The sequence below is a fragment of the Sarcophilus harrisii genome, chromosome 4 (assembly GCF_902635505.1).
Source record: "Sarcophilus harrisii chromosome 4, mSarHar1.11, whole genome shotgun sequence".
Classification (NCBI taxonomy): Eukaryota; Metazoa; Chordata; class Mammalia; order Dasyuromorphia; family Dasyuridae; genus Sarcophilus; species Sarcophilus harrisii.
Window position 1 is genome coordinate 335188266 of NC_045429.1, and position 14380 is coordinate 335202645.

The 14380-nt window shown below is 42.9% G+C and overlaps 1 protein-coding gene across 1 annotated transcript; it reads left to right on the forward strand.

Moving 5' to 3' along the window:
- The first annotated feature begins 784 nt into the window (after positions 1 to 784).
- Positions 785 to 14380, forward strand: CASC3 (CASC3 exon junction complex subunit). Its single transcript, XM_031966220.1, has 14 exons — positions 785 to 2063; positions 2941 to 2968; positions 3324 to 3361; positions 5957 to 6112; positions 6203 to 6354; positions 6805 to 6981; positions 7200 to 7891; positions 9201 to 9265; positions 9550 to 9664; positions 10092 to 10190; positions 10458 to 10672; positions 11826 to 11948; positions 12101 to 12165; positions 12702 to 14380. Exons 1-13 carry the CDS (start codon positions 1848 to 1850, stop codon positions 12122 to 12124), a joined length of 2100 nt encoding a protein of 699 aa, XP_031822080.1. The 5' UTR covers positions 785 to 1847; the 3' UTR covers positions 12125 to 12165; positions 12702 to 14380.

Consider the following 14380-nt stretch of genomic DNA (forward strand, 5'->3'; position numbering starts at 1 on the left):
AGGGGTGTGCAGCTGTGCATTTCATATTTCTTGTTTTGTGTCCCCTTTGTGTATGAGTCTCCTGTAGTTTAGTTATGTTTAAGATCACATCAGATTTCTTGATAAATGCAAAAATCTGATGATCAAAATCAAGACATAGATAGGGGCAACTAGGTAGAGCAGTGGGTAGAGCACCAGCCCTGAAGTCAGGAGGACCTGAGTTCAAATCTGGCCTCAGACATTTAACACTTCCTAGCTGTGGTGACCCTGGGCAAGTCACTTAACCCCAACTGCCTCAGCAAAAAAGGAAAGCCATATGACCATGTAGGTATGCTCCTTAAAGGTATTTACTGTCCTGTTAAGGTCCAAACGGAAGAGATACTTGTCTTCTAGAGGATCCTGATTGCAGATGAGTTGATTGCATTGTCAGAATATAGCAATACCTCGTTAATGAGATTTACAAATACTCAAAAAAAGGTAAGCCTAATAATAGACATATTGCAAAACTAAGATGGGTGAAAAATGCCCTTTGTCGCCATTATAACTGGCCAGTCCCCAGGAAGAATGACAGATTGTATTTGGGAGCTTGCATAGTGCTTTGAGTAATCTCAAACTACTACCCAGTGGGAAAAAACTTTTTAAGAAAATAGAAAAGTTTTTTTCCAGCGGTCCTTTAGGTTTCCAAATCTAGGAACACTCCACTCCACAAAAGATAAGTTGGAGGTGACCCAGACGGCAAAGGAACACATTTATCTTGGTCTAGACCTATTCTTTATTTGTGTGGGAAACTTAACTACTCACATTGATCAGAAGTCACAGGCGATACTTTGTATGAAGTACTATCTAATTAGCAACTTATTGGCAACTGTTAACCAACTCAAAAACTCTCAAAAATAAAAGTCTGTCTTGGAAGGAGAAGCGGCAGCACTTAAGGTCTAACAGATTCAGAGACTGGTCTTTCATTCATCACACATCTATTTCCAACTCTGACCTAAAGGGGCATAAAGACTATCCAGCAGATAATGGCGAGAAAAAGGGCAAACTGACTAGTGAGCAGCTTCGAGTCGGGCAATAGCGCCCACGGAATAGAAAAAGGGGCAGAGAAGACTGGCCCGGAAGGCACGGAGGCGCTGGACAGCCAGGTGGCCATCCAATCCACACGCACAGTCTCCGAGGGGACCGAGTTCTTTAAAAACAGCAGCGTTTCCTCGGCCCTGGTCTCAGCTCGACTGCAGGCCAAAGCTGCTTGCTTGGAACCCTGGGGCGTCCCGACCCGGGAGAGGGCTTTCACGGAGCGACTAGAGCATTCTCTCCCGGAGCGAGCAAAAGGGTTGGGAGTCATGGGCTCGCCAGCCGCCCCTCCAAGCTTACAGCCTCACTCAGGCTGAGAAGATGGCCGGAGCGAGGCGGGGAGGTGCCCTCATTGGAGGAAGGCCGGCTAGTTCCTCCTTGGCTCGCAGTAAAGGTGCTCGGGAAGGCGGAGGCCCGTGCGCGCAAGCGCTCTGCTAGCGAGGAACAAACCCCCGCCCCCACCCAGTCCCCCCCACCCAACCACACTCTCTCCCGGCTTTCCCCGCCCACTGCACCATTTGTCCTTGCCCAGCCGCCAAGAAACACTGGAGTTCCGAGGAGCCGAGCGCCACCACGAGACCGGAAGCAAAGCGGAGCGACGGGCTCTTGCCACAGAGCACACTGGGTTTTGTAGTCTCGCCTGCTTTCCTCCTCCACCGAGCTTCGGTCTCCCAGCGGCCCCTGCGAACGGGCGCGGCAGACAGGCTGACGGGCTGGCGGGCGGCGGGGGGGAATCGGGTAACTCGCGATCGAGCGAGGGAGCGCGGAAGCCCGGACGGGGGTCGGTTCTCCGCAAGATGGCGGACCGACGACGGCAGCGCGCCTCGCAGGACACGGAGGATGAGGAGTCCGGAGCCTCGGGCTCAGACAGCGCCGGTTCCCGGGGCGGGGGCGGCGGAGGCGGCGGGCCCGGCGGAGGCTCCTCGTCCTCGCTGCGCGGCGGCAGGTCCGGAGGCCTCAACTCGCGGCGAGCGGAGGGAGGCGGTCTCCGGAGTCCCGAAGAGTCCGAGTGTGTGAGTGAGCGGGGCCCAGGCCGTTCCGGGCGGAGCGCGGAGCGGCGGGCGGGGGGGAGGAGGAGAAGGAAGGGGGCGGGGCCTGCGGGGAGGGGGAGGGGACGGGACGGGACGGGACGGGACGGGGATGGTGATGGTCTGGAGGGTGGACCCCTGAAGGAATGAAGCGGAGGAGTCAGGGCGGCGAAGTCGTTTTCCTTTCCCCCCGAGGGTCGAGAGGATTAGATCGAGTGTTTTCTCTGCCACTCCCTGAGTTTGAAAAAAGGGGGTAGGAAGTGTGCCCATATTTGTCTTGCCCCCTTCCTTCCTCCCTCCCCTCCACCGGTTCTCTCAGGTGCGTCTAGTTGATTTTTCTCCCTTCTTCTTGGCTCTTTGGACCTCTGGCCCCATCCTTCTGTTTTAAAACAGTTAATACTAGTAACTAACGTTCCTGAAGGGCAGCTGAGGGTTGAAATGGACAGAGAGCCAGGCCTGGAGTCAGGAATACCCGAGTTCAAATCCCTCTTAAGACACTTCCTAGCTGTGACTGTGGGCAAATCACTTGATCCTTTTTGCTTCAGTTTCCTCATGTGTTGGAGAAAGAAATGAAAATTTCTTCAGGATCTTGTGACTCCAAATAGAGTCACAAAAGGTCAGATAGGATTAAATAACTTCTAGAGAAGGAAATGGCAAACCACTCCAGTATCCTTGCCAAGAAAACCCCAAATGAGGTCATGAAGAGTCAAACAGGACTCTGCCTATAGCTTTTGTGCTTTACAAATATCTCATTTTGTCATCTGGGAAATGTCCATAGATGGGTGGGGGAAAATGTAGAAAATTGTGAATTTCATGTAGAATTATAGCCAAGAGTCAAACTCGTGTGTCTTCTTTTATCTAGGAAAGTGAAGACTGCATAGAAGGCGATGGTGAGTAGGAGCTACTTTGGACTCAGTGGGCAAGCTATTGATACAAATTTCAACCTCACACACAAACTTGCTCTTCAATTACTTACTCTTGACAATCTATCTTTCCTGAGACTGCTATCTTGGGTGTAGTTATTTCCTAATTTTAAATTCTTTACATCCTCTATTTTTGTATAGAGGCATTCTCTAATGGCTGTGCATTCTCTATTCTCTTATAACTCTAAATTTAGCTGTGATGGCAAAGAGGGTTTGTTCTTACTGAGCCTACAACTACATTGGGTTACCCTGTGGACAGAATGTGTGTTTATAGTTACTTTGTCCAGATGGTTTGTTTGACTTCTGATTTCTTTCTTTTCAGCTGTTCTCTCAGATTATGAAAGTGCAGAGGATTCAGAAGTGAGTACAACATTTTTCTGTAGTACATGAACAAACAATTTGGAGTATGCAGACAACTCTTAGTACAAATCTTGCAAGTCAATCAATAATCCGTTATATACAGAGCTCTGTCACAATGATGTGGTTGCCTTTCTGTTCCATTTTTCCTTTTGTGCTTCAGAAAAACTGTTTAGCATCAGAAATTGACTTGATCTTACAAAGGGATTTATTTTATATTCCCTTTATTTGATATGAATAGGATGTTTTGTAACTAAAAAAAAGTGGTAAAAATAAAATAACAAAAGCATCTTCTTAGGTGTTATACCTAGAGCCCTTCTACTATCAGATTTTTCTCAGTTTTGCCTTACAGTGGTTAAGTAGTTCATTTTAACTGCTATAAAGCTAATTGTCTTGTGGGTGATGTCAATTCCAACTTAGGCCAGCCAGACAACACACCTTAGGCAGCATGAGAGCAGTAGTTACTTAGAGGGTTTAGCAGTGGCATGATCTGAGTGATAATGATTGTCAGTGTTCCTTCAGTGCTGCAGGAGTCTGTCATGGACGTGTCTTCAGTGTGATTAGGAGTTTCAGGTTAAAGTATCCATTGGAATGGCATAAGCATACCTGTCCCTTCTGTGTATAATGTTGTTTAAAATAACAACAGATGTTGCTGTTATAATTTTTAAAGAATTTGTTTCTTCAATTACATGTAAAAGCAACTTTTAACAAATTTTTGAGTTCCAAATTCTCCTTTCTTCTATGTTTTTAAGAGTTGTGGGACAACTTGACTTCTATTTGCATTTCATCAGATAAAATAGATATCTTCCCCACTTCACAAAGATAGGAAATTGAGATTCAGAAAGATAAGTGATTTAACAAGTGTCAAGGTGAAATTTGAATTCAGGTCTTTTCTGATTCCAGGTCCAGTGTTTTTTCTACAACTACACAATGCCTCTTGATAATCATGACCTTGCAGATGCAACTTTCCTAGTTTTTGGGCTGGGATTCTTGTGTGTACCTTGAGTGTAAGCCTTTGCAATGAAGGAAATTTATTGTAAATGAGAAAACCTTAGCTGATTCTTAGTGTTGAAGGTGCTGTCCAAGGGGAAAGATAAAACCATGGGACCCCAGGGCAGCACTTTGGCTTGTTAGATTTCAATTTTGGGGTATAATTTGGATTTTCCCCAGCACTGTACTATTTGTATCCTTCCTTTGCTGAAAAAAAATTTAGTTTCAGAATCCTTTATACATTCAGCTACAGACTGGAGACAGAGTATAAACAAGGTCACCTCATTAATCATTCAGTTACTACTTTAGGATGTTTCTTCCAGTCAAAGAAAAGTTCTAGGCCCCCTGTTTGAGGGACAGTGAAGAAAGGTCACATGTACACCAAACAGAATATTTAGAGCTCAGGCTGAGAATCGATAGGGAATGTAGTACCAGGCAGAGAAATGGATGCTAGCCATCCATTGAAGGAATGAAGAACTGGTTTCTTGTTGACTAAATGTAGGAAGACAGACTCCATAAAGCTATGAGACTTTTAGAAGGATTTTAGAAGGACTTGTAAGAGTCATTATGCTATTAAATAGAAAATATTTACTGATTTCCTGGATATTTTTAGCATTTATTCTTTTCAATTAAAATGTTCTTGACATGGTTAGAGCACCTGAAGTCAGGAGGACCTGAGTTCATTTGTCCTCAGCTACTTAACACTTCCTAGCTCTGTGACCCTGGGCAAGTCACTTAACCCCAATTGCCTCAGCAAAAAATTTAAAAAAAAATTTTTTTTTTAATGTTCTTGACTATTTCAAAAGGGAGAATTCATGCTTTGTGTCTGAGGTTTGGATAAAACAGTATGTGAATACTAGTTAATTGATGTAGAGCAGAGATTCTTAAAATTTCTTGTGTTGTAGCTCCCTTTGGTAGTCTTTGTGAAGTATCTGAACCCCTTCTAAGAATGTTTTTAAGTGCATAAAATATAGATTACAAAGGAAACCAATTCTTCTGAAATTTTTTGGGAAGTGAGACAATCAGGGTTAAGTGACTTGCCTAGAAGTCATAAAGCTAGTAAGTATTAAGTGTCTGAGGCCAGATTTGAACTCAGGTCCTCTTGACTTCAGAGCTGGTGCTCCTTCCATTTCTCCATCTAGCTGTCCCTGAAATGCAACTATTAAAATATTTTTTAAAACAAGTTCACAGACCCTAGCTTAAGGATACCTGATCTGAGAGCAGTTCATATGTGACCTCATACACTAGCTATTTCCCGCCTTGGCAAATCACTTAAACCCAATTGTGTCTCTTCTCCCCCCCCCCCCCCCCCCCCAAAAAAAAAAAATTTTTTTAAAAGAACACCTTATCTAGAGAGATAATTAGTCACCTGATGATTCTTTGTTAACTGTCTAGTATGTCTCAACTTCTAGAATTAATTCCAAAAAAATCTAAAATCTAGAATTTCATTTTCATAAAACTTTTGCTTTACTTTTGCAAGAAGATGGGGAAAGTAGCTTTTAATTTCAACTGATTATACTAATGATTCTTATCAAAAGGATAGGTTTCCCACGGGAAAGATTCTTCCTGATTTTTCTTTAAGAAGTGACAAGTACGATATCTTTTTAGGGAGAGGAAGAATACAGTGAAGAGGAAAGTTCCAAGGTGGAGCTGAAATCAGAAGCTAATGATGCTGCTAATTCTTTGGTAAAAGAAGACAAAGGAGAAGAAAAGCCTGATCCAAAAGGAACTGTGACTGGCGAGAGACAAAGTGGAGATGGGCAAGTAGGTACCCATCAGAGGACATTTCGTCTTAGGGCAAGATGAATTATTCTTAGCTTGGAGAAATAAAAAGTCCTTTTGCTTTCCTTTCAGGAAAGCACAGAACCTGTAGAAAACAAGGTGGGTAAAAAGGTCCCAAAGCATTTGGATGATGATGAAGATCGGAAGAACCCTGCCTACATCCCCAGGAAAGGGCTCTTCTTTGAACATGACCTCCGAGGCCAAACCCAAGAAGAAGAAGTCAGGTAACACTTAGGAAGGGGCTTCTCAAAAAGGATTTGCACAGAAATAATTGTTTCTCTGTTTTAGGAGAAATGCATAAGATGACTTGAAATGCTATACAAATTACATTTTTTTAAATATTGTCACAGCTGAGTGACTATATATACCAGACTATATTCCAAACAGCTATTTGTTCAACAAAGATGTCTTAAATGCCTGAGGAAGTTGCAAAATTTAGATAAGAGGTGGCCTTTCCCTTTGTGGAATCTATAGTCTAGTAAAGGGGTTTGGCATTAGTATTGTCCAGATCTCTGGGAGGCCTCCCTGTTTTGACTGGGAAGCTGAACCAGGCTGAATCAGGCAATGTTTATTTTGTCTATCTCTTCTCAGGGAAGACATCATACTTCTTCAAAGTGTTTTTCAGCTTGGTAGGTCCTACAAGCTCGAAAGATTTTTTTTCCATTTTTGTCTAGACCCAAAGGACGTCAGCGGAAGCTGTGGAAGGATGAGGGTCGCTGGGAGCATGACAAGTTCAGAGAGGATGAACAAGCACCCAAGTCTCGGCAGGAGCTCATTGCCCTGTATGGTTATGATATTCGATCAGCTCACAACCCTGATGATATCAAACCCCGGAGAATCCGTAAACCTAGGTGAGGAATGGCTTGAAGTAAGGATTATTGAAAAATTTCAGGTAGAGAACTTTTCTTTACTGCCACCATTCATGCAGTCAGAAATTGTAGCACCATTGAAGAAGATGATATGGTCCTATAATCACCAGAACTTGTAGTCCTTTTCATCACTAGGTTATAATGGTTTTTTGTTTTTTTGTTTTGTTTTGTTTTGTTTTTTTTTTGCTTCTACACGTCAGGTTTGGAAGCTCTCCACAGAGAGAACCTAACTGGGCCAATGACCGGCCAAACAAGCCTCCTCGTCACCAGGGCTCTGGGGGATCCTCTTTGCCCCCAAGAACATTCATTAATCGTAATGCTGCTGGTACAGGCAGAATGCCTACATCTAGAAACTTCTCTCGAGCAGGGGGCTACAAAGAAGGAAGGACCGGGTTTAGGTCTACAGAAAATGGAGGGCCACATAGTATTCGTTCTAATGACTCTGCCAAGCATGAAAATGGTTATCGTTCTCGGCGCCTGGAGTACATTGAAGATGGGGATCTGTCCCCTGAAATGGAGTCTTCCCATGTGCTTGGCAGCCCCGAAAAAGAGGAAGCAGCTTCAGAGCCTCCTCCCCCTACTCCTGAAACTGTACCACCACCCCCAGACAGACCAGTTGAAAAGAAGTCCTACTCTCGTGCAAGAAGATCCAGAAACAAAGCTGGAGATGCAAGCAAGTTGGCAGAGGAAGTGCCACCTCCTGTGGAGGGGCCAGCCCCTGCACCTCCACCTCCTGCAACCACCCCCCCAACACCTTCAAAGACTGGAAATTGGGAAGCCCCAGTAGATTCCAGCACGGGAGAACTTGAGCAAGATATGACCCAACTGAATCTGACAGAACAAAATTGGAGCCCAGGGCAGCCTCAATTTCTACAACCAAGGGAGCTTCGAGGTAAGTAACCCAAGGATGGATGACCAGCTTTTTTTCTTTGCCTTCAGAAAGTTAGATGATGGGATGTGGAAATCTTGGAAATGAGTTGTCTGGGTTAGTCTGACTGATTAAAGTCTCTGAGACAGTCATTTTTAGCCTGGTGCTTTTAAATACCATGGTACATGTATATTTTTAAAATTTAAGTATTTAAGTATTGATTGTTTAACACTATTCACTTCTAGTATTCAGAGCTCTATAATTGGATGTTGTGGACAAAGAAGAAGGATCTCTATTCCCTTTTGAGCTAATGATAAAAGAGGCTGGTTCTCTAAGGCAGAAATACCTCTCAAGTTTTAAGTTAGTATCTTAATTTCCTGTGGAAGAACATCCTTTCTTTTCCTGACAACCTTCATGTTTGGAAACAAGTCCTTCCCCATTGCTAAAGTGTGCCCCCCAGTGGTCATTTCACTCCTTCCTCAGCCACTAGATGGCTGAATATGAATGAGTTCCTACTTCCCTAAAAGTGTTTTCATGACCTGTCAGAGTCTAAGAATCCTTTGTTTACTTTTCACATGAAAAGCTCCCACTCAAACAAGATGTGGAACCCTTGTCTTGGTTGGGACTAGAAAATTGGCAAATGAGTGAAGTGTATCTTTCTTTAGATATTTTTCTCTTGCCAATCAAGAGCAAGATAGACCTTTTACTTACATAATTTTTCCCAGATAGGAATGGCTACAGAACAAAACTCTTAAGGCCTCCAGATCTAGGATGTGATCAGAATATGTAGTTTAACAAAATATGCCTCCCCTTTCTAATTGTTACCCCAGATTGATAAGTCTTGATAATTTGCCTGTTTGTTGTAATGAGCTAAGTATTTACAACAAATGAATATTGTAGAATGAAATATTCATAAGAAAAGTTTCTTTCTTGCTGAACTTTTTCTTTTTATCTATTTTTTTCATTTAAAAATATTTTTTATTTTAGATCTCCATTCTCTCCCTTTGTTTTATTTCTCTGCCCTCTTCACCTCACACTGAAAAAGAAAAAAAAACAAACATTTCAAAACATTTCATGATTGGCTATAACACTGAATTAATTTTCCAAAAGATCCTCATTGTTATGTCATAAATAAGAGAAGGTAGTAAATTTGCTAGTAGAAAGCAGAAATGGTTTTTGAAGGGATTTTCTCTAGTAGCTGTTCAAAGGGAAAAAGCTATTGCCAGAACTGGAGTCTACAAACTCCCTCCCTCCTACCAGGAATTATCCTGAATTGCTGTGTTTGTGCTTATCTTATACTCTCCAATGAATGGGTTTTTTGTGTGTGTTTCAGGTATTCCCAACCACATGCACCTGGGAGCAGGCCCTCCACCTCAGTTTAACCGTATGGAAGAAATGGTAAAGAATAGTGACAAGACATTGGAGGAGGGACAAGTTTAGCTTGCAGTTTGGCATACACTTTTTAACCCAAGCATTAATAGGACCAACGAAGTAATCCTGGAATTAATTTTTCCCTTGCAAGGTTCTCACTCCACTTAGGGGGTTGTCCAGGAAAGACCATTGTTTCAGTTAATAGACTTTTTTACCTATCGGACAGTTTTTACTGGGCTAAGGGAGAGGGTGAGTAAAAGGTAGGACCATCAGAGTCAACCTTCACCTAGTCTTTGATATTTCTCTTTCAGAGTGTTCAGGGTAGTCGAGCCAAACGATATTCATCCCAGCGTCAGAGACCTGTCCCTGAACCACCGGCCCCACCTGTACACATTAGTATCATGGAAGGGCACTACTATGACCCATGTGAGTTTGAAGAATACCCCTTAGAATTAGGCTTCTTATCAGAGTTCTGATTCTGCATTGAGAGGAGATTCTCAGACAACTTTTTCTCTTTAACACAGGAATGGGGAACGTCCAGTCGTCCTAATCATTTGGTCTGGCCCAGCCAAGACAACAATAATTTCCCCATTGCTTGAGTTTGTTAAGTTGATAATTTTATATGGCCCCTAAATGATGATATCCAAATATTCAAATGGCCCTTGGCAGAAAAAAGGGTTCCCCATTCCTAACATCTGAATGTGGACAATAGGAAGTTGCCTGTTCCATTTTCCCAAATAGAACCCTGAGAAAATCTTTACAGGAGTCTTTATTGTTTGGAGGACAAAGGAATGCCCGTGTGGCATCAGGAATAAGAATCCCTATTAGTGAATTCCCCTGTGATATCTTGCAGTGCAGTTCCAGGGACCAATCTACACCCACAGTGACAGCCCTACCCCGATGCCTCCTCAAGGCATGATTGTACAACCAGAAATGCACCTCCCCCACCCCGGTAAGTTTATGCCTCTAATTTCCCTTTCAGCAGATAGGAGAGTAGGAGCAGAGTACATGAGACATCCTGGGGGGCTCCTTTGTGTGACCTGAACCTTTCCCACTTGTTAAGAGGGACCAAAATCTAATGAGCTTCTTAAAATAGTCCTGAATAGCTTAGGAAAATAACTATTTCTGACCGCTGTTTGGGGCTAGGAGATTTAGAAATTATCATAGAAATAGCATTCTCTTCTCCTACTTCAGTCTTTGTTTCATTCTCTTTGACCAGGTTTACATCCCCATCAGACGCCAGCACCTCTACCTAACCCCGGTCTGTACCCCCCACCAGTGTCCATGTCCCCAGGACAGCCACCACCCCAGCAACTGCTTGCCCCTACCTACTTCTCCGCTCCAGGTGTCATGAACTTCGGCAGTCCCAGCTATCCCTATACCCCAGGGGCACTGCCCCCTCCCCCACCTCCTCACCTATACCCTAACACCCAGGTAAGGTAACTAGCAAACTGTAACATTGTCCTCAAATTCCCTATGATGATATGGAGATGCAACTTCTTTGATAAATCTCAGGATTTGTAAAGGACTAAGACATTCTGTAATAGTCCAGCCTCCTCATTGTACTCCCTGTTAGTCATTATCTAGTTTCCTTTATTGTTTTTTCATGTATGCTTTTTGGTTAGTGACAGGAGTCACTCAGGGACAGAATTCCCTTCACACAATAAATAGGCATTTAGTAAATGTTTGCTATTGAACTACATGGCATTTCCTCATCTCTATTCATTCAAGATATCTATCAAATACCTGTGTGCCAAGATGTCTCGCAGCAAGTGTTGTCATGGATATGAAGATAAGTAAAAATCAGTTGCAGCATAGTCTAGTAGGGAAGATAAGATACACCTGAAGCTATTGAATAGGACAGGGTGGTGATAAAATGGCTATAGGGACAAGGAACAAGATTTTTTGAAATTTCAGAAGAAGGAATGACCACTTGATATGATATATGCCCTAGCATCAGACCACTGGCTGCCACTGGGAAGGCTAATAAACTGAAGAGCCTCCAAAAGAGTGTGATTAGGTTATTAAGAGTCCAAGAGCATGCTGTTTGAGGACTAATTGAAGGACCTGGAGACATAAGCTGGAGGGGGAAAGGGTCATGATATCTTTCTTCAAGTTTTAAAGAGATAATTTAAGAAAGAAAGAGACTTACTTTGGCCTCCAAAGGCAGAATTAAGAGCAAGAGAAATAGGTAAAAATTTCAGAGGTAGATTTAGATTTAGTATAAGAAAAAACTTCCAAATAGAAGTTACCTATAGGTAGAATGGGCTGCTGTGGGTTCTCTTTTGGTGGAGTTCTTGTTCAGGTACTAGATGTCTTAAAGTTTTACAACGATTCCTGGCCAGGAACTTTAGGAACCTTAGTTGAAGCAGGCACTAATCACATAATCTCAGTAGAGTAGGAGGACAACCCAAATAGAAGGAGCAGCCTAAGGAGACAAAAATTAAATCATTTTGAAGGTATTGCTTAGAAACCTCCATAATTACTAAAGACTGTTTATTTGGATTCTACTGTGTGTCAACTTTTACCTCCATTCTGCCTTAAATTAACCCATTTTCCTTTTATCTCCTTGCCATGTTGGACTTAGGCTCAGTCTCAGGTGTATGGAGGAGTAACCTATTACAACCCAGTCCAGCAACAGGTGCAGCCGAAACCATCTCCACCTAGGCGGACATCCCAGCCAGTCACCATCAAGCCCCCACCACCTGAGGTATAGCAACTTTTTGGGTTAGCTTAGTGCTCCAGACTATCATTGGGTTCCTCCTCTCCCTGATGATACTTTGTTTGTCCTTGGGTGGGAACCCTAGGAAAAGTGCTGGGTGTGTTTTGAAAGATACCAAATTCTTAACCTTTTTATTTCAGGTTGTAAGCAGGGGTTCCAGTTAATTTGAATTTCTAAATACTTTAAATCTAACACCACATAAAAAGTAAGTACAAATGTGACCTGTTAAAATAACTGTCATGCTGTTGCTTTAAAAAACAAAAACTTTATACTTGGTAGTTGTTTTTTTTTTTTTTTTTTTTTTTTTTTTAATGAAAATGAGGCTTTTAAGCATGCCTAATAATTCTTTTGCAGCCAGAGTTTGATGGGATAACTAGCAAATATGTAGGAAAAATCAAGAGACCTTGCATCCAGCAATACTTTTCCTATTAAATTGGCTTTAATTTTGTTAGTTAGGGCACCCGTGGGTTTGAGTTGAAGAAAAGGGGAAATGAAATGGGAAGTGGGATTGATGTACAGAAAGGAAGGCAGGAGAAAAGTTAGCCTGTCCATATCCAGAAAGCGGAGAATCTGAGCCTGGTATCCTGCCCCGGAGTGAGTCCTAGAATTTTAGTGCTGGGATATTCATCAGTCTAGAATATGCTCTTTTAGTGATCTGTCTGGCTCTCTAAAAACATCCTGTGGTTAACCCAGGAAGGTGTATTAATGTGGTGGTGGTTCTTCCTTTTTCCCTACTTCCAGAACAGCAGAAGTGAGAAGATGAAAGCTACATCAGGCCACCTGCTGCTGGGAGTGCTCTGATGATATCGTGGCCCCCATCAGCTAGCAGACTTGTTAAACATCCAGAATGAAAAGCTGCCTTACCTCTTCTTGGGAATAGGCTTTGATGGGAAAATAAGGATATCTTTTTCCTCTAGAGGAGTGGCTGTCTGTACTCAGGGCAAGGAAGGCCCTAGTCAGCCAGCCAGCTCGTGTACCCTTGTCTCTAGACCTAGAAGCTCATGTCTCTGCTGCTGATCTTTCCCTCCTTCCATCCTGCCCTGGGATAGAAATGTCCTTCCCTCCCATGGTGGGAACCTTCTTGATCTTTCCTTGTTTAAGATGTTGAATGAAAAAACCTTTGCTTGCTGTTTAATATTCTTCCTTTAAAAAAAAAAAAAAAAAAAGAAATGAACTCATTTTACTCAATTTACCAATTCCTCTGGATTCCCTTTAGATTCCCTACCACATCCCTCCCAGATGAACATGAATGTACCAGCCAGCTCTCTCCCCAGCTACAGTCCTCATAGGAGCTGGCCTTTCTTTGGTTTTGTTGTTTTCTCTTCTTGTTCTTGTTGTATGTTATTTTTTAAATTCTAACTCTTTCCCAACCCCATGAACACATAATTCTCAGCAGAGTATAGCATTGAGAAAGGCCCCGAGTCAATAGAAGTGCCCTACCTTCCATTTTCAGCTTTTAGGGATTTGGATCCCACTATCTGCTGTGATTGATGGGTTTTAGATTAGATAGGTGCAATCTCTACTTTTGGAGAGAGGCAATAGATCAGGTGCTCTTAGGAGTGGGGAGGATAGAGTAATGGTATCCTCCCCTTCTCCTCCCATAACCATCCTTAGGGCTATTTCTTCATAGTGCCTAGGGCAAGACAATGCAATGCTGTGGGAAGAACTGGAGGGTCTTGAGCCTCTTTCCTTCCACTCCCATTTGCTGCAGTCCAATGCCTCCCTCCAGACAACTACTTCTGAGAGTTACATTCTCAAGTAGCTCATCCACTTGGCCCTGAAACTTATGTGCAATGCTCCCAGCACGTTTTACTTAATTCCTTTCCCCACTTTGATAGTCTCCCTTTTAATTAAAAAAAAAAAAAAAATGGCATAGCAGCCAGACTTAAGGCCAAAAGGTAACCAGGTGCTTCTTGGGCTCAGGGCAACTTAATCCATCTGTCTCTCCAGAAGAGTTCATCACTGTACTTGCCAGGGGCCATTTGGCTGCTACCCCCAATGTACTGCAAAACCTGAGCATAGTGGCCATTTCACCTCAGCATAGTCACTGTTTTTCTAGTCACTTCAGCTGGATTGGTCACTGCAGGTCATCTTGGCCATGGGCTCAATCAAAAAGTGTGCATGTAGGAGTGTGAGGAGGGATGGGATTCAGCCATTTCCTTCCTACTTGATAGAGTTAAGAAAAACCCGTCTGTTAGAAGCTAAATGGTGGCTATATCTTTCATAGGCTGTCTTGCTGCCTTGAGCCCAAGGGCCACATGACCAGTCTCCCAGACCTTATAACACTGTGATGGTTATGTCTATTGAACCATGTGTTTTTCTCTGGGGTTTTCTTTTTTCTTTTTTTGTTGTTCTGAGGAGTGTTTATTTGTGATTTACATTGTGACTTCCTGATGATAAATTTTAGATGGGAAATCTGA

Excerpts from the sequence above, each read along its gene's own strand:
- CASC3 (XM_031966220.1), top strand. The coding sequence starts at position 1,848 with ATGGCGGACCGACGACGGCAGCGCGCCTCGCAGGACACGGAGGATGAG. Across the intron at positions 3,362-5,956 it reads AAAGTGCAGAGGATTCAGAA|GGAGAGGAAGAATACAGTGA; the intron begins GTGAGTACAACA and ends ATATCTTTTTAG. Across the intron at positions 9,266-9,549 it reads TTAACCGTATGGAAGAAATG|AGTGTTCAGGGTAGTCGAGC; the intron begins GTAAAGAATAGT and ends TTTCTCTTTCAG.